Source organism: Salvia hispanica, chromosome 3 (assembly GCF_023119035.1).
Source record: "Salvia hispanica cultivar TCC Black 2014 chromosome 3, UniMelb_Shisp_WGS_1.0, whole genome shotgun sequence".
Lineage (NCBI taxonomy): Eukaryota > Viridiplantae > Streptophyta > Magnoliopsida > Lamiales > Lamiaceae > Salvia > Salvia hispanica.
The window spans coordinates 15,529,215-15,553,397 of NC_062967.1; the positions used below are offsets into that span (position 1 = coordinate 15,529,215).

Sequence of the window (24,183 nt, forward strand, 5' to 3'; positions counted from 1 at the left end):
ATTCTTTAGGTTAAGAGTAGAATTCATTAAATATAAGGCCCAATGGCCCATGCCAAGTATTCTATTGGTTAAGACTCGAATTCTTTAAATATAAGGCCCATCATAGGCCTCGTTATATAATTCTAGGTAGAATGGGATTTAGGTTTTGAGGAGCCTGGGTATTAGACTCTTTTTGTGTTGTTATACCTAGATTCAATTGTAATTGTAGAACAATTGTGTCGCCTAGGTAGAGTGGGATTTAGGTTTGGAAGAATTCTAGGTAGCCTGGAACTATGTTTATTAGAGTTTTTTGTGTTATTATAAATTGATTCAATTGTAATTATAGAACAATTGTACCGAAGAATAGTTCCTAGATCAGATCAAAATATATGTGGTACCAAGATCAATAACTTTTTTTTTTCAACCAAGATCAATAACTTATATAGAAAGGTTACATCACACACACTTTAAGGTATCCAAGAAAATCCACCAAAGTTTCCATCAGTTCAAAAGAACAAATTTAAGACCACACCTACTAGAAAGGAAAGAAAAAAAAATGAACAAAATCAAGAGTTCACATTTATCTAGAAAAAAAAGACAATAATTCAATTGCCTATATAACTAATACTACTAGTATATAGCTTCATTTGGTAGCTTCTTCATCCAACTGCAAGGAAGCAAGAAATTTCTTGAGACAACTATTGTAGACACAAGGCCTTTCCAAGTGAACCAAGTGACCTGCTTTCTTTATGCCCTCAAATGTGGCTTTGTCTCCCAACTGCCTAAATCACACAAACATCATAAATCAAAAATCTTAATTAATCTAAATTTTTTCCCACAATCTCCAAAATGAGCTAATTAAGTGTTCTAGCTAGTATTCAAGAACATACTCTTTCATTTTTTGGGCAAGTTCCAGCTTAAATATTTGATCTTCCTCTCCCCATAGAAGATGTATTCTCTATAAGAAATGAAGATACATAATGTTATAGATCATTTGTTTTTATTAGATGCTTAATTTTTTATAATACCTGAGAAAAACATGGGATGCTTGTCTCTTTGGTGCTAACCACAAGGCCTTCCAGCAGCTCAGCCCTTTCCTTTCTATTGCTAAACATCACCTGTCATTACCATTAAAAATGAAATATTTATTTTTTTAGATTGCCACACTAAACATGACAAATTTCCTAAAATAGAATTAATATCAACTATGTTTTTTTCTCTATAAATTATTTACTCTCTAATTAACTCATATAACAACACTGCATAAAATAAGTGCATTCCACCTCGAGGAAGTCTCTATGGAGGCGATCGGGGAACCATAACTTCTTGTATGCGGCGACTTTGAGAAGTGCCTTGCAACCCTTGACGGAGGTGGGGAGGAGAAGCTCAGACGAGGAAGAGAAGCCGAGCTCCTCGAGTGTGGCGTTGCTAATGGAGTCCGTCATGGCCAGTATCGACCCGGAGATGACCATGGCGTCCACCATCTCCGGGTGGAGCTCCGCCATCTTGAAGGCCACCATGCCGCCGTAGCTGAACCCCACCACCGTGCATCTCTCTACACCCAGCTTCTTTAAGCCCTTCAGCAGACATTGTGCCTGGAACGTCGGCGACCTGTCCGGGCTGTCGGAGAAGGAGCCGCCGAAGAAGAGGAGGTCGGGAACGTAGACGGAGTACTTCTTTGTTAGAGATCCCACCTACCAATTCCAAAACACGAGGTTTAAGAGTTTAGATTTGACTCAGCACGAGATTTAAAAAATGTAAATAAAAATCAATTGAAAAAATTAGTGATATTTGAGTTTCATTTTGATATAGTAGTACAATTTAATTTTTAGTGGAACGTGATACATACTTACTATTTATAGTAAAGTGGAAATGGACTTTTATTATGGGAATGACTAAAATGACAAAAATAGACTCTATATATTATTAATAGGGGACGGAGGGAATATAAAATAAAATATACCTGGAATTGCCAGGTGACTATGCCCTCACCGGCGAAGCCATGGACGAGCACTACTACAGGTTTAATGCTCGTCTTGGGCTTCTTCTTGAGGTTGTCTCGAGGGACCCAAATGTTCATGACGGTGCCCTCGTCGATTTGGACGGTGTGAGGGACTATGCCGGCCATCTTCATCAGCCCATGTATGAGTGGCTTCTGAGCTGCTACTAGATTCACCATCCTCTCTCTATTCTGTTCGATCAGCTACAAATAATCAAAAAATATAGTTGGTGGTAGATATATAGTTATAGCATTATCAATTCTCCCTATGTTGAATTTGATGAAACATTATGTGTATGCATCTTGTGATTGAGAGATCTTGTTTATGAACTAATAGCTGCTGTTTATATACTTCACCAAATTAGATGTGTATAATACTCCGCTGTAAGTATTTTCATAACATATTTTAATCGGTTAATTTCATTAATTATGGGAGTGGGCCCTCCTCCTACGCACAAAGCAATCCAACATATGCCAAAAAAATATCCTTGCTTTGTCACGCCACCAAATTCATTGTTCCTTGCACGAAATCATCCTTAAATAATTGTTGAATTTGGGTAACTAAGACAAGAATTATACTATGTTGTTGTTTGAGTTTTGGTCAACCACAACTTTAAATAAACGAAATTGCCTTATAATAGTGCGTTATACGGAGTCATTTAAATTTACAAGAGAGAATACACTCTTATTTTTATTAATTGTCAGGGAAAATAAATTTAAATTAACAAACTATACATTTATAATTTCGTTAACATGGATTATAATTTTGCAGGTTATTGTCGTTCGGTTGAGATTCAAGTAGTCAATATAAATCTATTCTTCCTTAAAAGAAAACCAAAGAAATGTAGTTGCCAGTAGGGTAGCCAATATGAGAAACAAGTGTTTTTATTTCATTATTATTCGTTATTGTCACTCGATTTCAATATAATAAAATGTTGGATATTCGTTAATTTGTTACTAGTAGGTTGCCTACTTATGATGTTGCCGGTAGTTGAGGTCAAAATAAGGCGCTTGCTATATTATTATGTAATTTATATATCTTTAATATATCTTTTCGATATATTAATATTGATGCTATAGTAAATGTTTTGGTCGACGCCTATTATTAGAATCTACTCAATTACGAGATTGTTACCGTTTAAAAAATTTTGAACCGATTGGATTTTTGAATGATTAGTTAAAATAATCATATTTATATCAAATTAAGGTTAAATTTGGACCATAAAATCAAAAAAATGAATTGTGGAGATCTAAGATTTTTAGCGGTCATCATTTTGATGTGAATAGGACATTAATGGATAAAATGATATGACTTTCAATTATTTTAAATATACATATTCAATTCGAAAACCCTTCCCAAAGTTGTGTATTTTTATACAATTAATTCTAGCTAAAATAAAATTATATCTATACATATATATTAATATAAAAGAGAGTTTTAGCTTTCCTTTAAAATATTTATAAATTATCCTTATTCCAAAATATTTATAAGTTATGGTATCAATTTAAATATTTGTGGAATAACTAATCACCATTTTATATTTATGTATATTTATTTAACATTGTCAATTACTTTGGCAATTATTTTGATGATTATTACTTATTAGTCTCACTCAATTTAGGAGTTACTTTGTTGACCACAATATTCAAATTAGTGATTGGACAAAATATAATTATTCGTTATTATTTTGTAACCGCCACATTAATGATTCATTTTCAATACTTTATATCTATAAACATGTATCATTTGCAAGATTTTATTTCACTTCTTCATCGTCTCCCCTCACTCCATCACAAATTTGCGGCAAAAGTAAAAATTAGCTTATTACTAATTTTTAGTTATTTATCTAAAACAAAAATCATTCATTGTTTATTTTCCATGCATGGAACAAGGATTCAAGGCAGGGTTCCAAGGAATTTATATAATACTTTCAACTTTTTGTCTATAAATATGTATCATTTGCTAGCTTATAATTCATTCCTCATTGTCATGTCCCATTGCATCATGGATTCTTTGCGAATTTTTCTCGATATGGTTCTTACTCTTTACCTATAGTAGTACATTTATTTGAGATTAATTTGTTTCAACGATGTTAGTTCATATTACAGTTTTTTCTTGATGCTAAGTTTGTTTTATATTTTTTTAGTTTTATTTTAATTTTTATGTCCAAACTATAATAATTCTATCTTTACAAATATAGAAATCACATAAGCTCTGACTATCATAATATTTTGAAACTACAAAATTGCACATTTGTCACCAACTTCATCACTCCATAGTATGTATGTTGTAACGATAAGTGTCGTAATTAACAAATATTTTCATTTTATTTAATTTTATATCTATAATTATTTAACATATTATTCTATATAGTACTACTACATTTTTGCATTTTTTAATCTTATGTAACGATGTTGTTTTTAATTTATATAATTTATGCAAAATATCTAATTAATAGAACAAAAATATTATGTGTCGCCCATAGCGCGCGTAGGCTAAGGGTGTCTCCGGTGGCGCCCCTCCCACTAGCCCTTCCCATGCCACGTTAGCACTAGCCCTTCCCATTCCACTGCCACATCACTAGCCCTTCCCACTGCATTAGCTCTTCCCACTAGCCCTTCCCACAATTAAATTAAAATTCACTGAATTAAAATTTGACACAAATACGAACGGGAAATACAAATATTTCATTAAAAAAAAACATACATCATTCGAAAAAAAAAATTACATAGTAGATAGAAAAAAAAAACAACCACATCAGTGTCCACCCCTCCGCGTCCAAACCTCTTCGATGATATCCTCCTGAAGTCGAATATGGGCATTTCTTTGCCGCATGTCGGCAAATGCGCGCAACCGCTCAACCTCTCCATGAGGTACCCCCATGTTCACATTCGCGGTGGCCACGCCGTGGCTTGGACCGGCACCCGTGTCATCTTCGCTGGTCCACTGAGTCAGTTCGTCCCCTTCACTTTCGACAATCATGTTGTGCAAAATGATACACGCGTACATGATGTCGCCGATGTTGGGAATATACCACTGCCGTGCCGGACCCCTCACCATCGCCCATCGACTCTGGAGCGCACCAAATGCGCGCTCAACATCCTTGCGCGCTGCCTCTTGCCGGGTCGCAAAGTAGGACTTCTTTGGCCGATTGCATGCTTGATCGTCTTCACAAAGACGGGCAGGCATTGGGGTATATCCCATGTTGTGGCGGGTTGCCGTTGGCGACGAAACCGATGGCGGCACCATAAACCGAAGGGCTTTTGGTTATAAATACTTTAAAGCCCAAAAAAGAATAATCTCTCTCAAATTCAAGCTCTAGTTAATGGGCCAAAACATTGGGTTCAACTATATATTATGAAACAAAAGCATAGTTAGCAACATTAATTTTTTAATAGCACTATAAAATACTATTTGAAATTACTTCCTCCCTCCACTGATAAATTTTTCATTTTACCATTTATATCTGTCCATCAATAAACTTCTCATTTGTTTTCATTACTTTTCATAATGGATCCCATATTTAATTAAATTTATCCCCCTAAGCTTTTCAAAAAAAAAAATTCATTATTCTTTAAAACTTTTGTTGGGTCAAAACTTCCCTTATATTGGTTGACGGGAGTATAAATTTTAATGGCAAATTGTTGATTATGGTTTCCTTTGGTTTTTTTTAACACTTTTAGTAATTCTGCACAATGGAAACTTTAAAATTGGCACTCTACCGACACCTTTTCCAAATTTAAAATAAACAAATATATCTTTATTTGTAAATGCAATAAAATGAATAAAATTGTTGATTATGGTTTTCTTTGGTTTCTTTAACACTTTTAGTAATTCTGCAAAATGCAAAATTTAAAATTGACACTCTACCGACACCTTTTCCAAATTTAAAATAAAACAAATATATAGCACTACTATTTATATGTAAATGCATAAAAAATGAAATATATATAGAAGAGAATCCAATTCATTGACGAAGACAGAAAATATTCATTGTCAGGGAGTCAATTATGTAACTAGTAGCCGTGATTTAAATATTATTATAATCCTTCCAGCACATAATTTCGTTAAACAGCATCTGTGTTGGGTAGAATCTAACATTAAACTAGTTATGACTTTTACACGTAACTACATAGTAGTAGTTTATAAAAATCAGTCACCAGATGGTACAACAAGGTAGACTTTCTAAATTAACATTTTATTAAATTAGAAATTATAGTAGTATAATAATTGGGCACACTCACATTATATATTAAGTCAATTAGTGTAGTTGAACTGCAGCTCCAAGTAAGGCGAAAACAATGTAGGAGTAATAATAAAGCAATTGAAAAGGCTAGAGACAGAGACCTGATTGGTCCGAATACGGAGCCGTTATATTGGAACGTCAACAATTATCAATATTGAGACCTGATGTAGTAGTTGCTTGGGTTCGTCGTTCAAACAATATGGTAGTATATATTCTAACTCGTAGCTCCTTTATGTATCCTCCCTTTATGTTTTGGTCTTTTATTCTGGATTGTATCGGTGAATACTTTTAATCAATCCACCGTTGTTTCTTAAAAAAGAAGCTAGAGACAGATTATGATTTCAAATAGGAAATTAGGAATTCAATAATTAATTGAGATCTGCATGAAATTGAGCTAAATAAAGAGATAATTTCTAGAAGAAGTAATAAAAGTATTGTATATTTATCTTTTATTTTCATAATATTAATGATCAAAAAATATCCTGCATCATATTTGGACAAAAATTATCGTATATTTGTCTTGATGTATGACAAATTAGTATATTTAGGGCTTATTCAATTTGCAAGATTATATCTTGGGATTAAATATGTATTGTATTTGATTTATAGATTGAATCTCACAACTTAATCATACATGGATAATCATGTATTAATCAATCATAACCTTCATCTCTAACTAAAATAATTTCACAACTCAATCCTGGATTATATCTTGATAACTATTTTATCTAGAGTGCCATATTAATTGTATCATATATGTATATATAGGCAGGGATGTGTTAAAATGACAACCCATCTTAAAATAACTCCATATCACCATTCATAGCCAATCATTTGTACATGTGGACGAATAATCAGCTGTCATGTGGCAATCATAAAAAATTTGCAAGGGTAAATTTACGCGGACTGCAACATCCAATACTCTAGACTGCAAGGTGGCGCGGCCTGCAATATCCAATACGCTAGACTGCAATCTATAGATTGTTATAAATTGTTGTCTAGCGTTTATAATATTGCAGTCTAGCATATATAATATTGTAGTCTAGCGTGGTATCACAGATATCATTTTAAGAGTGTTGTCATTTTAACGCACCCCCGACAAACATGTACAATGTGCTAAATTTAAGTTTGTTTTAACTGTATTGTGTGTTGTGCCTTGTGGTGCGAGTCGATTTGTTTCAAAAATTAAACACACTAACATCTTATAAATTGAATCATATGAATTGAATCTATTTTGAGAGATTTACTTATAGCTTACTATATGGATTCACATTATTTTGCTTTTAACATAAAGAAGGTTGTTTGAGCAACGTGATTAATAAATGGGGCTTTAATTCCTTATCAATTAATAGCAAACCCGGGAATATACGAAATTCATTAATAAAATTACCGACAACAACCATAAAATTGTTCGTGATTATCGTTAAATTCCGTGCTCCAACAAATTAGACTTCATACTTTTTTTGGGACCTCTAACTAACTCTATTAAAGATTAGAAACAAACCTTTTTGACATTTGGATATATAACATAATCACTTCATGTTCTAAATATTTTTTTATTCACGTAACATTAAACTCAATTATTACGACAACAAATTGCAATTTAATTGATCGACGTTGTTCGTTTAAATATTTGGTTGATGTATGCGACGGGTAAGTTATAACTTAGTTATCAAAAATTTTACTCCCTTGCTTAAAGTAAATGTGGATGTGACCGGTGTTGATTTCAGCAACTACTTGTTTCTAAGTTCAAACAAACTATATTATCAACTACTTCATGGTGTTGATATTTCACCTATATTAATTTTTTGGCATAAAATAAATAAGTACTATATGAAGAACAGGTGAAGAATGGTTGGGTATGGTTATGGCACAATAACATAATGAATTCAAATAGTAGTAGGAGTATTAATTAATTAGGTAGTACGAGTAGTATTTTATTTTGCAATAACTTTTTAAATTTTTGATCTAATTATGGAACTTTTGGAGTGTCCAAAAAATCAAATGTACTTAAATAATGCTATTGAAAAAAGAACACACACACATATATAAAGTTAATAAAATCAAAATGTTTCAATTTAAAAGTAAGCTTCACAGGATTAAATAGTAGTGTGGGAATCATTCTCAATTGATTTTGGAAGAAATCGAGGTGTTTTATACTATGATAGTTGTATAATTGGGTAACAAAGGAATTGCATGGTTGCCTTTACAGCAAAATTATAGTATTACTAGTATCATTGATGCTGCCTCTTTTCTCAAGTCAAGCTTTCTTGATTCTAGAATATATCATCCTATAAAATTAGGTTTGAGTGCAAAATACATTATTGTGTTACGTAAATGCTCATATCAATAGTGTAACACAATACAACTAATATCTTATTTTTATTTTTATAAACCAATTAGTATATTTTTTTTAAAATTAGTATTTTGACACGAGTATTCATGTTTCATTGGTCTATATATAACTTAATTAGACTAGGTATTTTTATTGTATCTGCTGCTCTATTTTCTTTTTACTTAACTCTCTTTTCTAAACACTATTTTTTAAAAATTACGTGTCAAAAAAATACTTTACTTATGGTAGAACATAGGGAATACTACACAATTAATATTAAGAATACGATATATTCCTCTGTTCCACACAAATTATAGACATGTGAAATGTACAGATATTAATGCACAATTAGTAAAGTAAGTGAGAGAATGGTAATGATACTTAAAATAGCGTTAGTGTATAGTATGACCCACACTATTATTAGTGTTTAATGAGTTGTAATAATGTACCATAGTGGTATAAGTTGCAAATAAATTAATGGATATAAGTAATGAGTTGGGAACAACTTTCCATAAATAGAAATGTCCATATATTTTTATGGGATGAATGAAAATTAAAAATACACATATTTTTTAGAACGAAGGTAGTAATATTTTTAAAAAAAATTCATAATAATAATTCTCTATTTATTATTTATTCTGTAATAGTGTTAACTCAATCCCAATCTACTAGCTAAATAGGAAGCGTGTTACAAATTTAGTTATGCTTCATTGTCGATATGACTTTGAGTCATACCAAACTTGCAACTGATGACTGGGGGGATGACGCAATGGGTGGTCAAATGTAAATAAAATCAGTTGGGATTTCACCCAGAGTTATCGATTATGTACTAACGCAAAGATTTTTTGTTTGGTTTTTGCAGTATAGCATAAAAATTGAACTTTTATTTGAAGATCTGAAAATTTATATACTGTAGGAAACAATCATAAACCCTTACAATTTAATAGTATTATTAATAATAAAGAATGCAACTTTAACGGTAAAAATTTTATTTTGATTGATCCAATGCCAATTAATAATTGTAAAAAATATTAAATGAGACATATATGGGTGTGACACCAGGTGTCTCAAATACATAGTCGTTTTCATTAATATGAGATCTGATATTTTGCATTCATGCTATTCACAATCGTTACATTTTCGTTTTTAGATTGGATAAACTCATTTTTTATACAAACACTGTACCATCTAATTATATAAACATTATAATATGTATTTGACGACACATGTTTGAGATAGACGCATCGATATCATAGATGAATTGATTTGTACTTCTAAGGTTTTTTATATTATATAGTACAGTATTAAAGTTCTATACATGATATAGTAGTAGCAAGATTTAGAGTGGGATCGAGAATTAATTAGTGCATTTATTTGATATATGTATTGATGGGGCCATAACTCCCGAACATGTGATCTGTCACATTAATACCTCGCAACACTATATTGCACCTTGTGCTTTTAACATTTTTTGCCATTTAAGTCATATATTATTCCAATCATGCACGGCTGGAAAAAGTTAAGCAATGGGAAAAGGTACCTGGGGTGAATATGTAATGTAGAAATAACAAGAAAGAAGCTCTGTCTATACCATTTTTCAACTACTATACTTATTTCTCTTATAATATAACAATTTGGTACACGATAGTAAAATAGAGTGAACTACATGAATGGTACCTGATCTTTCACTTTCGCACATAAATAATAGTGCCTGAATTTTATTTTATATTATTTTTGGTACTCCGTGACAAAAATAACCTTAGGTACCAATCATGTGATTTCTTTGTTATGAAGGATATTTTTGAAAATATTAATTAAATGGTACCAAACATGTGATTTTTTCCCCTTACTTATTTCTTTTTTTCTTCTTTCTTTTTAGTATTTTATCCTCATTTCTTCTTTCTTTTTTCTCCTAAGTTTATGTTTCCTCTTTTTTCTTTTCTCTTCTTTTTCTTCTTTCTTTTTAATGTTTTATACATACATCTAATTGCATTCACAATATAAATCAAGAACAAAACACATAATTAAATTAATTATTTCAAGTAATTAAATCAATTGAATATTTTTTGTAAAATTATTTTATACTCATTTTAGGATTGAAACACCTAACTAAAAATATTCAACTCTTTATATCATTATGAATACAATTCACAATTTTAAATTTTTATTAAGACTATATTGATTTGTTATTAATTTTATATAAAGTAGTAATAATAATAATAATAATAATAATAATAATAATAATAATAATAACAATAATAATAATAATAATAATAATAATAATAATTATTATTATTATTATTATTATTATATAATATTATACTATGATTCATAATTTAAATAATTATACTATAACAAATTATTAATTACTACTATTTTTTATTATAATAATTAAATATAATTATGACTATAATTATAATTAAGTATATTGAAATAAAAATAAAATAATTATTAATTTATAATATCAAAATAATAATAATAATATCAATTAATAATAATAGTACAAAGACTGAGGAGAATGAAAGAAGATATTATAATATCACTTTTGGTACTAGTTTTGTGTATGCCCAAAATATCCTCTATGACACAAATAGGGAAAATGTACTACTACTATTTGAGGTGAAAATTGCATTGAGTACCTAAAAATGTGATTTATAGGTACCAAAAACGATATAAAATAAAGATCAAGTACTATTTACGTACGAAAGTGAAAGATAAGGTACCATTTATGTAGTAGGAATAAGGAATATTTTATAGAGTCCTATTATCCACAAATCCACTCTTAAAGACCGAACCACCGAACCCTACCAAATTAGGGCTTTTAGATCTAGTTTTTTATGGATGAGATACAGAAATTTATAAATTATTTTCGCCTTCATCACGAGCCTATTTTAATTCATCTAAAGGTAAATAAGTCATACTAACATGTTACGAAGATTTAACTTCGTTCTAGAATATATTACTTCATTCAAGTAGGTTTTTACTTCATTCTAGTAGGTTTTTACTTCATTCCAGTAGGTTTTTACTTCATTCCAGTACGTAAATGTGGTTTCGCCGTCGCGTGTCATTCTTTCTCTCTACAATATCTATCACCAACGCCATGGCGCTAATATGGTTTAATAAACACATGGAATAATGTAATAAATTGTTGGAATGAAGTATGTGTAGAAACATTTGAAGTATAGAATGAAGTAATAAACCTATATAATGAAGTAAAATGGGCTTGTAATGATGCCGAAAATTTTTTCATAGCAGCACATCTCATCAAAAAAACTAGATCTAATGGCTCAGATTTGGTCTTTAGTTCGGTCTTTAAAATTGGTTTGACATTGATCACAACTCATATTTATAGTAGTAATATATAGATATAAAAGAACTTGTACTAAATTATCTGTAATTATATTAGCGGTACTCCTAGGATATATTAAAAGATAAGGAGTATATAATCAATACTTTTATATGATTATAATGATTTGTTTTACACGCACCACCAATAGTATTGGGTATGTAGAATCACATGCTATTGTTAAATATTTTTCTGATTTTTAAAATTTAAAAACTATGTGTGTTATAGAATCACACATTATACACTGTAATCACTTGTACCACCACACTAGTCAAACTGTGAAATTAACTTCCATGAACTTCTCATGCAATAAATTTACTTTATTCCTCCATTAACTTCATATAGTGCTCCAAAGTCCAAATGCCACTCTAACCTATCACATGCTTTTTAATAAAAAAAAAGCTATAATATTTTTAAAAATAAATTGAGAATTTGGGATTAAAATGGACAAATTTTTTTATAGGATTACCGTAAAAAAGATGCAATACCCAAATTTGTGTAACTTCCAGTTTGCTTTATTTCGACCCAAAAAGAAGCCTAAAATAGTAAACACACATTGAAGCAGCGGCGGACGTAAATTTCGCTATCAGAGGAAGAGGACAATATTGTCATTTCCGACCACTTATTTTCCTCCTGCCATCGCATTTGTTTTCATCCAAATGTCTAATGCCAAATGGGGCCCAACGTCGGTGCCAGTGGCCTCTTCGGAAATAGTCGACCTTTCAGGGGCATTATCGTCAACTCAACCATGCCCCACAAATATTTAGAAAGTACACTGTCTTTCATAAATGAAACACCCTTGATACGTTACTCCCCCGCCTACTCCCAGCCAGCTCTAAATTTTATGTTAAAATTCGTTAATTCTTTTTTAATAATTTGGGTCAACATGCAAACATTATTTTCAGTAAATTCTCTTCCTCCCTACGCTACAATCTACATATAAAGGCAAATATCCTTACTCCTTCGGTCCAAAAAAAATAGGACATTGTGAATGACATGAAAAGAGAAGTAGTGTTAATGGAATGTGAGATCCATATTATTAGTAAGAAAGAATAGAAAAAAGTAAGAGATTATTATTGAAAACTTTCCTTTTTTGAATGTGCTCTATTTTTCGTGGACAACAAAAAATGACAAATATGCTCTACTTTTTGTGGACGGAGGGAGTATTTGGGTTACTGTATCTGTATCCATTTCTTATTAATAGAGATGACACCGATATTAATAATACTGTGTTACGTGGATATTGATTAAAGTAAGAGATAATAAAGTAAAAAAAAATGAAGAGAAAGTAAAATATTAAGAGAGATGATTACTTTTTGCCAAAAATAAAAATGATTTAATTGTCTAGTAGCTTTCTGAAATAGAAAAACGACTTAATTGAGATGAAATGGCACAGGTAGTACTCCCTCTGTGACTCCGTCCGCCATTAGGAGTCACATTTATGAGCGGCACGAGTTTTAAGAAATGTTAAGAAAAATTGATGGAAAAAAGTTAGTAGAATAAGAGTCCCACTTGTATATATTAATTTTAAATGAAATGTGAGTGAAATGAATTAGTGGAAGGTGATACCTTATTAGCATTTATGATAAAAGTAAATTCAGACTCCTATTCGCATACAGACTAAAATGAAAAAATGAGACTCGGACAAAGGGAGTGCAAATAAAAAATACTACTGCTACTAATATTTACTTTTATTCTAACAACTGAGAACTATTTTCTGTATAACTATAAAATAAAACAAGTTTAGATACTCGTTAAATTACATAATCGTTCTAGATTGCATGACAAATGACATCACACTATTGACACTGACATCCACATAACAATTTCAACACTTTGAATTTAGTAAAACCCTACCTCATCACGTTAAAAACACTGTATTCATCCAAAATTTCAATTTTCCTAATTTTTTCATATAAATAAGTCCGGATATATATACGTGTCAAATTTGGCAGTATATACCTCTCATAAAAAAATACTACTCCTATTTTTCTATTTTTATCAAAAAAAATGTAATTAACTAAAGTATGAAGAGTCTTCATCACCCTCACTCATAAGCGGTTATAACTAAAGCCTATAACTGTAGCCACATTTTCTGATTTTCAGCAACAAAATATTTCGAATATAACTATAGTCTATAAATATACTGATTTAGGAACGAGAGAATAGTGCGATTTATTTTCACGAAACACACTTTCTCGAAAGGGAATATCGTATCAGAATTCCCAAATTTTTCCTATTTCCGAATTCTGAATATTTAATCGTATAATTTGGAAGAATAATAAAAAAAAAGCTTCCAATAATTAGATTCTTACTAATAATTTCCTATTTGAGTCGACAGAATTAATTATAGTTTACTCAAACTGGCCTCACACACACTCTCTCTCTCTCTCTCTCTCAAGCTTCGAATCTCAGAAGAGTGCTTTTAAGGCTTACCAATGTTGACAACTCAGAGGATCACGCCTCCTCCTCTACAGCTCAGCTCTCCGGCAATGCGAGATTAGGTTAACTTTCGCGCTCTCAATTTCAGTAGCTTCAGCTCAGCAGCGGCGATGGAGCGCCGACCGGCGGCGTCGTTTTTAATTGAGCTCGCGGTTGTCGCAGCGGTGATGCTCAATTCGTGTGCCGCGGTTGGTGGAACTACTGATCCTAGCGACGGTACGGATTTGAGAGCTTTTGCTCTGCTTCTTATGGTCCTTTTTTTGCTTTTGTCTTTTTCGTTCTCATCCTGCTGCTGTTTGGCTTGATTTGATTGGAGAATTTGTGAAAGTGAAAGAGCAAATGAGTTTCATGGAAAGTGCCTACTTTCTTTTGGCAAAACTGAAGTTATTTTTTTTTTTTTATTTTACTATTGCGGCGTGGCTCTGTTTTTGTGTGAGAAGATGAATGCTTGAGATTTTACATTCGCAGTTTCTTTTTATTTTGAAGTTTATATTTCTGCTTTTTGAGCTGTGTGGTTTTAAAGAGTATAGTAATGTTGTTGTGAATATTTTGGAGCCTCGTGCAGGCGCCTTAGTTGTGTATATGGAAGGAATGAGGAGAGTGTTATCTAGTTTTTGGTTTCTTGAAAATGTATAAGAAATGATTGTATATAATTAGCTATAAGTACTCCTATTTACTAATTTCTGCATCCAGTTAATCTAATTCGTATCACTTATCTGATCTTGTGTGCTTTTCTTTTGTTCGAAGAAACAGATCCGAAGAAATGAACATTGAAGATTTGCTGCATTTTGTGTCTTGTTCTGCATCTTTTGTATATACAGAGAAAATAACCAATCTTTTTGCACATAAAAGATTGACCACTTATCTGTAACCAATAAACTTAAAATGTTTTGTGGTACATAAAAGATCGATCTTTTTTCCCCTGACATTTTTCATCAGGAATTGACTGAAAATGACTCTACTGCGGGGATTTAAATAACCCAATTGCTGTTTTTTTATTAAATGATCTCCTTTAGGGCACAATTCATGTAGTTGCTTGTGGAATAGGCTTGTGCATTGGTCTTGATGCTTCATGGCAATTCCTGATTATTTGTGTTTTAATTATTTGATTGATTGCCTTTGAGGATGCTGAACTGAACATTTTCATGCAATGTCCAGCTCAAGGGCTCCAAGTTCTCTACACTTCATTGAATAGTTCTTCACAGCTAACAGGCTGGAAATCAAGTGGTGGTGATCCTTGTGGAGAATCATGGAAGGGGATTACCTGTCAAGGATCTTCTGTCGTCTCTATGTGAGTGTACTACCCTGTGTTTTTGTTGCTTTATTTTACATGTCCCCTAGATATGAGAAGCATTGTTATGATTTAAACAGCCAGATATCTGGATTGGGACTGACTGGAACAATGGGATACTTGCTCAACAACCTTGTGTCACTCAAGACATTGTAAGGAAACAATTTTTTCATTTATAGTGATAGTTCGGATTCTTTTTATTTTCTTTACGCTAAATCTTTTTTTCTCAATATGTGGCAGGGATTTGAGTAACAATAATATTCATGATTCGATTCCGTATCAGTTGCCTCCCAACCTGACGAGCTTGTAATGTCAACACTGTATATGCTTTCGTTTGCAGTCAATAAATCTTCTGAATCATCAGTTCTAATGTTAGTCCGTGTCCTGATGCAGAAACCTTGCAGCAAATAATTTGAGTGGAAATATTCCGTATTCCATATCTACCATGGGCTCACTTAATTATGTGTAAGAGGCTCATTATTTAAGAGTTAGCATATTAACAGGAAATGCTAGCATTGTGTGATCTAATGGTTTTTAATCTTTCTTTTATTCATGGTTTTAGGAACGTCAGCCGAAACGTATTGTCTCAGGCAGTTGGAGATATGTTTGCGAATCATTCTGATCTAGCAACTTTGTGAGTGGATTAATTATCCATCTTCTGATGCCAATTCGTGAACAATATCCATGCCCTTCTGAGACTACCGTGATTCCATAATTTCCTTTGGCTTACTCACAATCATCCTAAATCTCACAGCGTCTCTCATTTTTTTGATTAAAACTTTACTCTTTACTAGTAACTCTGGGACATTTTTGTCTAGGATGTCTAATACAAGCCTATTTCAGGGATATATCCTTCAACAACTTCACTGGTGATCTACCACTTTCATTTGCCTCACTGACTAATCTTTCAACACTGTGAGAATGACTGATTCCTAATTTTTTCTTTTCCACTCTCATGTTTTTGTCTTTTACCTTCTATTAAGATCACGTTAATACTTCGTTGACAGCCAAGTACAAAGCAACCAATTAACAGGTTCTCTCAACACCCTTGTCGATTTGCCTTTGACAAATTTGTAAGTATCGCCTATGGACCTTATCATGAGTCCTTTAAATAAATGGAAGGCCTGACAAGGCTACTGCTTTTTCATCAATATATCTTATCTGTTTTTCCTCTACTAAATTCTGCAGAAATGTTGCAAACAACCATTTTAGTGGGTGGATACCACAAGAGCTAATTTCTATCCCCAATTTTGTGTAAGTGATTGATGTCGTTTATGTATGTTGAGGATGATAAAATTAACTGAACATTTTTAGTGATCTTGTCATTTTAAACTGTCCCAGCTAACTTTTCTCACATATCAGATATGATGGAAACACATTTGCAAATGGCCCCGCTCCCCCACCACCACCATATACCTCACCTCCTCCCGGTAGATCTCGCAACAACAGTAGGAAAGCTCCTCCATCTGGTCATACACCTCAATCCAATACTCCAAACAAGTCTCATGATGAAAGCAAGAATGGGTCAAAAGTTGGACTTATAGTAGGCATAGTTCTGGGATCTTTGTTTGCTGTAGGCTTCTTTCTGCTTGCACTGTTTCTTTGCTTTAGATGGGGAAACAAGAAGGAAATTGCAGCACGTCCCTCGACAGGAAGTCTTCCTCTCAGTGGTCATAAAGGTGACAACTCTACATCCTCATTAAGTTGCAATTTAAAAAACTTCTTTTTTTTGTTAACATTAACCTACCTTTCAACACTTACCCTGACTTTCAACTGTAATAGTACAATGAAAACCTATGACCTTATAAGTTTTTGCTGCGTGGAGTTTTTTGTTTAGATGCATGAATATTGCTATAGTTGGCAAATTCATTGTTAAGAACCATGCTGCTTTTTCAGCCTCAACTAATCAGCTCTTTCAATCTATCTCTGGCTGGCTTTAATTTTCGAGATAGCCACTCCTCTCTTTTTTCTGTAGCCTTGCTTGCTTCGAGTAGCAACCTTTTAATTTCATATGATTTGAATAAAATTAAGTGCTTAGGAAATTGAAACAGAGATACAAGTTTATTGTGGTTTAATATGTTCATTTGTATTACTGCATGAGCTTATTATCATTCATCTTCATTGTATTTTATCTTTAGTGAATGTTGTAGAGATGCAAGAGCAAAGGTCAATGCCCACAGCTACTGCATCTGATCTAAAGCCCCCACCAGCTGAAAGTGTTCCAGTCGAAAGGTTGCAAGGGAAAAATGGATCTTTGAAAAGAGTGCAGTATCCTATAACTGCTACTTCTTATACAATTGCTGCTCTTCAGACAGCAACTAATAGCTTCAGTCAAGAGAATTTGGTTGGTGAAGGTTCTCTGGGTCGCGTTTATAGAGCTGAATTCCCCAATGGAAAGGTAACAACATTATGGTCCTGGGTTAGGTGCCATCTTTATTTTTTGAAATCGGAATACAGTTAATAAGAAAGAGGACTAATGGATAGTTTCTTAGTTCATGTTCTTCTAGAGCGATTATATGTTTCATTGCTCCTACAAGTTGTTGCTTTCAAGTGAAATGTGCTTATATACATATATTTCTTACTCTTTTTAGCCTAGGAACATGAGCAATAGATTTTATGATTTCTGCACATGCTAAGATCATTTTTTGAAGTATGAGTTATATGAAGGATGACTGTTATTATGGACAGTGATGTGCTTACCTGTGTCTGTAAGTAGGATACCTTATATATAATGTTTGTGTCTTCAGATAATGGCCATCAAAAAAGTCGACCATGCAGCACTGTCACTGCAGGAAGAAGATAATTTCCTTGAGGCCGTCTCAAATATGTCACGTCTGAGGCATCCAAATATTGTAGCACTGGCTGGTTTCTGTGCTGAGCATGGGCAACGCCTTCTTGTCCACGATTATATAGGAAATGGTAGCTTACATGATATGCTGCACTTTGCGGATGAGAGAAGCAAGATGCTGACATGGAATGCACGGGTTAGGGTGGCACTTGGCACTGCTCGAGCTTTGGAGTATGTTAATCTAGAATAAGTTTTGAAACCTTAGTTTTATACATGAAAACACCATCACGTTTTACTGGATTGATTCCTAAAATTGATTCATGTTGCTTAGGTACTTGCATGAAGTGTGCTTGCCTTCCGTCGTCCATAGAAACTTAAAGGCGGCGAACATATTACTTGATGAGGATTTCAACCCACATCTTTCAGACTCCGGGTTGGCCTCGCTGGCACCAAACACAGAACGGCAGGTAATCTATAGGGTGGATTTCCTTTGTAATTGGGTTCGCTTCTATTCACTTTTTCTTTAATACGAATTCTCAGATAAGAAGCGATTGATTTAGATTTGAAATACACAGCTGTCCTTATCGGATGAAATGCATGTTTGTGGCTTAAGTAAGCATAAATTAGGAAAGTCTCTGTTGGATTTTCGTATCAATCTGATCCTTAAACGTTTAATTTGAAGCCGCATTGCTGACTGACCAAGGACTAATGAAAGGTCTGATTTTCCTGATAATGTTGATAGGTTTCTTCAACCCAAATGATTGGCTCATTTGGTTACAGTGCACCTGAATTTGCCTTGTCCGGAATATACACTTTAAAGAGTGACGTATACAGCTTTGGTGTGGTTATGCTGGAGCTTCTGACAGGACGCAAACCTCTTGATAGGTACATATGATTTCACATTCCTGCTGATGGTATTGCGCTTTTGAAAATCTAAGTGACGCGTCCAATCTGTTTTTCCAATCTATCTCTTTCTTTGTTCAGTTCACGAGTAAGATCAGAGCAGTCACTTGTTAGATGGGCGACTCCTCAACTCCATGATATCGATGCTCTAGCAAAGATGGTCGACCCGTCCCTAAATGGAATGTATCCAGCAAAGTCTTTGAGCCGTTTCGCTGACATCATAGCACTGTGTGTCCAGGTAATGTTCTTCACCATTAATACGTAGTGCCATAATACATGAAATTGAGACAACAACTAGCTATAACTGTTGTTTCTCAATGCAGCCCGAGCCAGAATTCCGACCCCCAATGTCGGAAGTTGTGCAGGCACTGGTCAGATTGATGCAAAGAGCAAGCATCGTGACCAGGCGGCCGAGCGAAGATACTGGTTTTGCGTTCAAGAGCACTGCAGACCATGAGGCAAATGACGTGTTATAGCAGGTATCAATAATCATCATCAATAGCTGAACTCACATCCTTTGCAATTTTGTACGCAATTGTACGAGGGCGAATATGCAGGCGGGTTTAAAGCTAAGGGGAAAGGAAAGAAGAAGGAAGCTTGATAACTGGAAAAACATAAAATGCAGATAAATGTAATTAAGATGCACAGAGTAACTTATTTATACATTATCATTGAGGTATCTATTATTCCATGCCAATTGTCTTGTTTATTTTCCATTTGCAAACTATTTCATTTTTCACTTTTAAAGAGGATCAATATTTATTATTAGCTAAGTTGCACTTTCATTTTGCTAGCTATGTTTATTTTGGTTTGTCGTTACTAGTTGCACAAATGTTAGGCTCTGCTTTACTATGTATTCCACACACAACGATGAAGCAATACTAAGTCCATATGAATGGTGCATGTAAGGCCATTTCACAAATGCTCAAAACCTTTGCTTTTCTCTTTTCTTAATCAATGCAATTTATTTGATAATAACTCAAATTAATCATCTCATTTCTGTTGTTTGAATTGATTCTATTAAAAGGGGAAAAACACAAAAACAATCCATATCCAGTTGGGTTAAAAGGGGTAAAACACAATCAATCCATATCCAGTTGAGTTAAACAACTCCATCTGTCTCAATTAAGATGACTCCATTTTTATTTTTCGCATGTGTTTTAAAAAAATTATAATAAATAGTTAAAGTTGAGAAAAATAAAGTACTAGAAGAGAAAATAATGTTAAAGAGAGTTTCTTCTATATTATTCTCTCTCACTCTACTTCCTCCACTTTAACTATTTATTATAATTTTTTAAATACGTTCAAAATATATAAAAAAGTCATCATAAATGAGACAAAAAATACTTAACCTATTCAACAAAAGAGTCAAATAATTCTCTTATTAGTCGCTAAAGGACATGGAAATTTCATTTTCAATATCTCTATTTATAATTTGAACTTTACAGCTGGGAGTTTTCATACTAAAATAATACTAGTATTAAATGTAGTAAATATTGCACATCAATTATGCCACCTCCCTAGTCTCATCCCAATATCCAGATTTTTTTTGTCAAACGTGTTTGTTCTGTTCTGGTTTCTAGCAAATTCTTTTTCTAGGTGATGCCATATTAATTTCCAAAGTTTAACTATTTATAAAAATCATGCTTATTTGGCAACCATTTAAATAAACACTACTACTAAGTAATACCACTTGTATAGTCATATTGAGTAATATTAATTCCCAAGGAAAATATCCCAAGTTATTTTTCTTTTCTGATTTGATTTTCATGAAGAAATTAATGGATTATAATTTCAAAAGGCAGGTCCCCTCCTCTTCCATTGGCAGTAGGTAGTACTGCTAACTGCATCATTAATAATGACTGCAGCGGGATCTGATTAGCAGCACTTAAATCAGGATTAGTGTTCTTAATTCTTTCTTAAACTTAAACACTCAATAAATACCATATGAATACGGACAAACCGTAGTTCGATTAGGTTTTTTTTTACCACAAAATTTTACCCCCAAAAGTAGTTCTAGGGTTTACGTAATTCCATTTCCGATTCAGCCTCCATTTAAATGTGCTTTTGATTTCTCTATGTTTTGACAGAATACATTTCACCGGCGTTTCTGAAATCTTCGAGAGGAAGATTGCTGTTTCTCGAGGGAGGGAGGGAGTTAGATTGAGAGAGTAGTTTCTTTTAGTGGACCATCCATGGCGAAAACAAGACCTGGGAAGAGAGATGCGGATTCCTACACAATTAGAGGCACCAACAAAATCGTGAAAGGTATATCGAGAGATGTAAACTCTTGCTGTTTTGCTTTGAGAGTGCTGCTGCGGAATTAGGTTTTCTTGTTTCATTGTGATTAATGGTGGAAATGTAGCATTGCAGTGGGGAACTCGTATTTTGCATGCATGTTTCTGGATTCTATACATTTTTTTTTCCTTTTTCTTTTATTTTTATTTTGATAGCAAACAAATCTTTGATGTAGTTGCGTGAATATTCCTAATTATGAGATTACGTGCATAAATGTTGCACGTATATTCTAGTATCAAGGAATAAATTGGTTAAGATTTTTAGGTGAATTGGCATTTTCTTCAATGTAGGACAAGTTTCTGTTTATTGTTTTTGTTTTAGCCATGAAATTGGGCTTCTGCTATTCACACACTATATGGATGTCTGTGGACATTTAAGTGTCTAAATTTAGTTTTTTGATTGTGTTTGAGTGGGAATTCAGCTGGAGATTGTGTCTTGATGCGGCCATCAGAGAGTAACACTGCGCCTTATGTGGCACGGGTGGAGAAGATCGAGGCTGATAACCGTAACAATATGAAAGTGCGGGTGAGGTGGTACTACCGGCCAGAGGAAGCCGTTGGGGGAAGAAGACAGTTCCATGGAGCCAAGGAGTTGTTCTTGTCAGATCACCATGACATGCAGAGTGCTCACACAATTGAGGGAAAATGCGTTGTTCACACTTTCAAGAACTATACTAAGCTGGAGAATGTTGGTCCTGAGGATTACTATTGCCGCTTTGAATATAAGCCTTCGACTGGAGCTTTTCTGCCAGACCGTGTGGCAGTGTGAGTGGTGCATTTTATATTGTGTGCTTTTGGCTAATAATGATGAATTATGTTGCTCTATCTTATGTCTTCTGGAGACACTAAATTGTTTTCATGTGATTGTGTTTTGAAGGTATTGCAAATGTGAGATGCCCTACAATCCTGATGACCTGATGATACAATGCGATGAATGCAAAGACTGGTGTGTGAAAGCTCATGTCTTTTGTTTGAAGTACCTTCTCCTTTTGATCATTATTTTACCCAGTCATCTTGTAGTCATTAAGCTGATATAATATGCTGAGAAAGCTCTTTATCCTCTTTTAATCATTCATAAACAACTAATCTACTGCCTAGGGAGAATTGCTCTTAGTTGTCTACATGATTCCTTATTTCTTGGTCCTATCTTCATATGAAGCACGTCAATTATTCTCACATTCTTCTCTTGTTGTATTGTGCTCTTCGTCTGTATAACTGCCAGATGTGCAATTTGCTCTCATACTCTCATCCTAAGATATGGAGAATTTCTTTGCACCAGCCTATACTATCCCTGTACTTGTTGATTTAGATCTCAATAGTATGTTTTTATGGTACGGGGTGACTTGGTGAGTGGATGAATCAGGACAGGCACCTACTTGTGTTTGGTGCATCTGAAATGTTGTTGCCCTTATCGAGATATTCTGAGCAATATGGAATTTTCGTTATTTGTCATGTCCCTTCCCCTGAGGAAGCACTCAAATTATCGTGGGTTTAATGATTTTATCATGACGTTTTTCTTCATGTAGTGTGATCCTTTTGTAGGTACCATCCTGCTTGTGTAGACTTGACAGTGGAAGAGGCAAAGCAATTGGATCACTTTATTTGCTCCGAACATGGATCTGACGAAGACGCAAAAAAGCCCCAACAAAACTCACTTACAAATGGCAAAGTAAGCATGCTTGTTTTTTAGGCAAACCTATTTAGTGTTTCGACCTCACCTATCTTGTTTAAGTAATCGTACAAAACACCTTTGCCGATCCTCGAATACATGTATTGTATTTGTGCCACCATAGTTTCATCCGATCTATTTTTCATCCTCGTGCAGGCAGAGACTAAGCGCCAGAGGAAGTAAGACCACTATGCATTCTGCTGATCTCTTAAACATTGTTGTATAGGTCGAGGTCGAGAACTCTCCCCCTGCTTTGGTTTGTGGTTATCTGTAAATAATGACCTAGCAGAGCATATACTATGCAACTATGTAGGTCATGCTTCCTAAACAGGTTAATCTGTGTAAATTGTAGACTTGCTCTGCAAGACTTTTTATATGCTGCAATCTAATTTAGTTGCTAGTGTATCCACGTTGTACCATGAGGTAAATTGATAGCTTTTGTGATCAAAACCTTCTATTAGTATCAACAAAAGTTTTACAATACCTGTTTACAATTGTTCATAGAACTCAATGAAATTTAGAAATATGATGAGTTCCAAAAGGCATAAAGTTTATGTGGTCTGTAATTATGATTTTTTACTTGGTTATAAAGTGAAATTTGACGATAATTTATGTATTCACGTATAATTAACTCATAAGCATGTGAATTACTATAGTTTGTGTATTCACATACAATTAATGCATTTGATTATTTATTAATTGGTAGATGGGGTTTTGAGGCATTACTGGTAGTAATGATAAGGCCTGGTTTTTAGTTGGAGAAAGATTGAGAAGCTTTTGATAGAGAGAGGAGCATATTAGCGTGAGACAAGTGGAGAATATAGACAAAATAAGTTGGAAAATAATTTCTTCATGTCTACACATGTTCATAGACCTACAAAGATATA

The 24,183-nt window shown here is 33.4% G+C and overlaps 3 protein-coding genes across 5 annotated transcripts; 2 read left to right on the plus strand and 1 right to left on the minus strand.

Annotated features, from left to right (window-relative positions):
* Window positions 1–371: 371 nt before the first annotated feature.
* Window positions 372–2,306, minus strand: LOC125215830 (epoxide hydrolase 4-like). The gene is made up of 5 exons (XM_048117398.1): window positions 1,943–2,306; window positions 1,263–1,673; window positions 1,008–1,097; window positions 870–937; window positions 372–761 (listed from the first exon to the last, which is right to left on the minus strand). Exons 1-5 carry the CDS (start codon window positions 2,156–2,158, stop codon window positions 623–625), a joined length of 924 nt encoding a protein of 307 aa, XP_047973355.1. The 5' UTR covers window positions 2,159–2,306; the 3' UTR covers window positions 372–622.
* An 11,951-nt stretch (window positions 2,307–14,257) lies between these two features.
* Window positions 14,258–20,098, plus strand: LOC125215259 (protein STRUBBELIG-RECEPTOR FAMILY 8). Of its 2 annotated transcripts, none has more exons than XM_048116627.1 (16): window positions 14,258–14,564; window positions 15,507–15,639; window positions 15,720–15,791; window positions 15,880–15,945; window positions 16,033–16,104; window positions 16,202–16,273; window positions 16,483–16,554; window positions 16,647–16,712; window positions 16,828–16,893; window positions 17,002–17,318; window positions 17,778–18,037; window positions 18,387–18,658; window positions 18,759–18,894; window positions 19,170–19,312; window positions 19,412–19,568; window positions 19,654–20,098. In XM_048116627.1, exons 1-16 carry the CDS (start codon window positions 14,459–14,461, stop codon window positions 19,804–19,806), a joined length of 2,163 nt encoding a protein of 720 aa, XP_047972584.1. In that variant the 5' UTR covers window positions 14,258–14,458; the 3' UTR covers window positions 19,807–20,098. The 2 variants fall into 2 exon arrangements, with proteins under 2 accessions (XP_047972584.1, XP_047972585.1); XM_048116628.1 differs by having other exon boundaries at window positions 17,790–18,037.
* Window positions 20,099–21,178: 1,080 nt separating this feature from the next.
* Window positions 21,179–23,701, plus strand: LOC125211556 (chromatin remodeling protein EBS-like). Of its 2 annotated transcripts, none has more exons than XM_048111410.1 (5): window positions 21,179–21,598; window positions 22,050–22,392; window positions 22,505–22,573; window positions 23,170–23,296; window positions 23,453–23,701. In XM_048111410.1, the coding sequence occupies exons 1-5, from the start codon at window positions 21,526–21,528 to the stop codon at window positions 23,477–23,479; spliced, it is 639 nt and encodes a 212-aa protein (XP_047967367.1). In that variant the 5' UTR covers window positions 21,179–21,525; the 3' UTR covers window positions 23,480–23,701. The 2 variants fall into 2 exon arrangements, with proteins under 2 accessions (XP_047967367.1, XP_047967368.1); XM_048111411.1 differs by having other exon boundaries at window positions 21,202–21,598; window positions 22,039–22,392.
* Window positions 23,702–24,183: the final 482 nt, after the last annotated feature.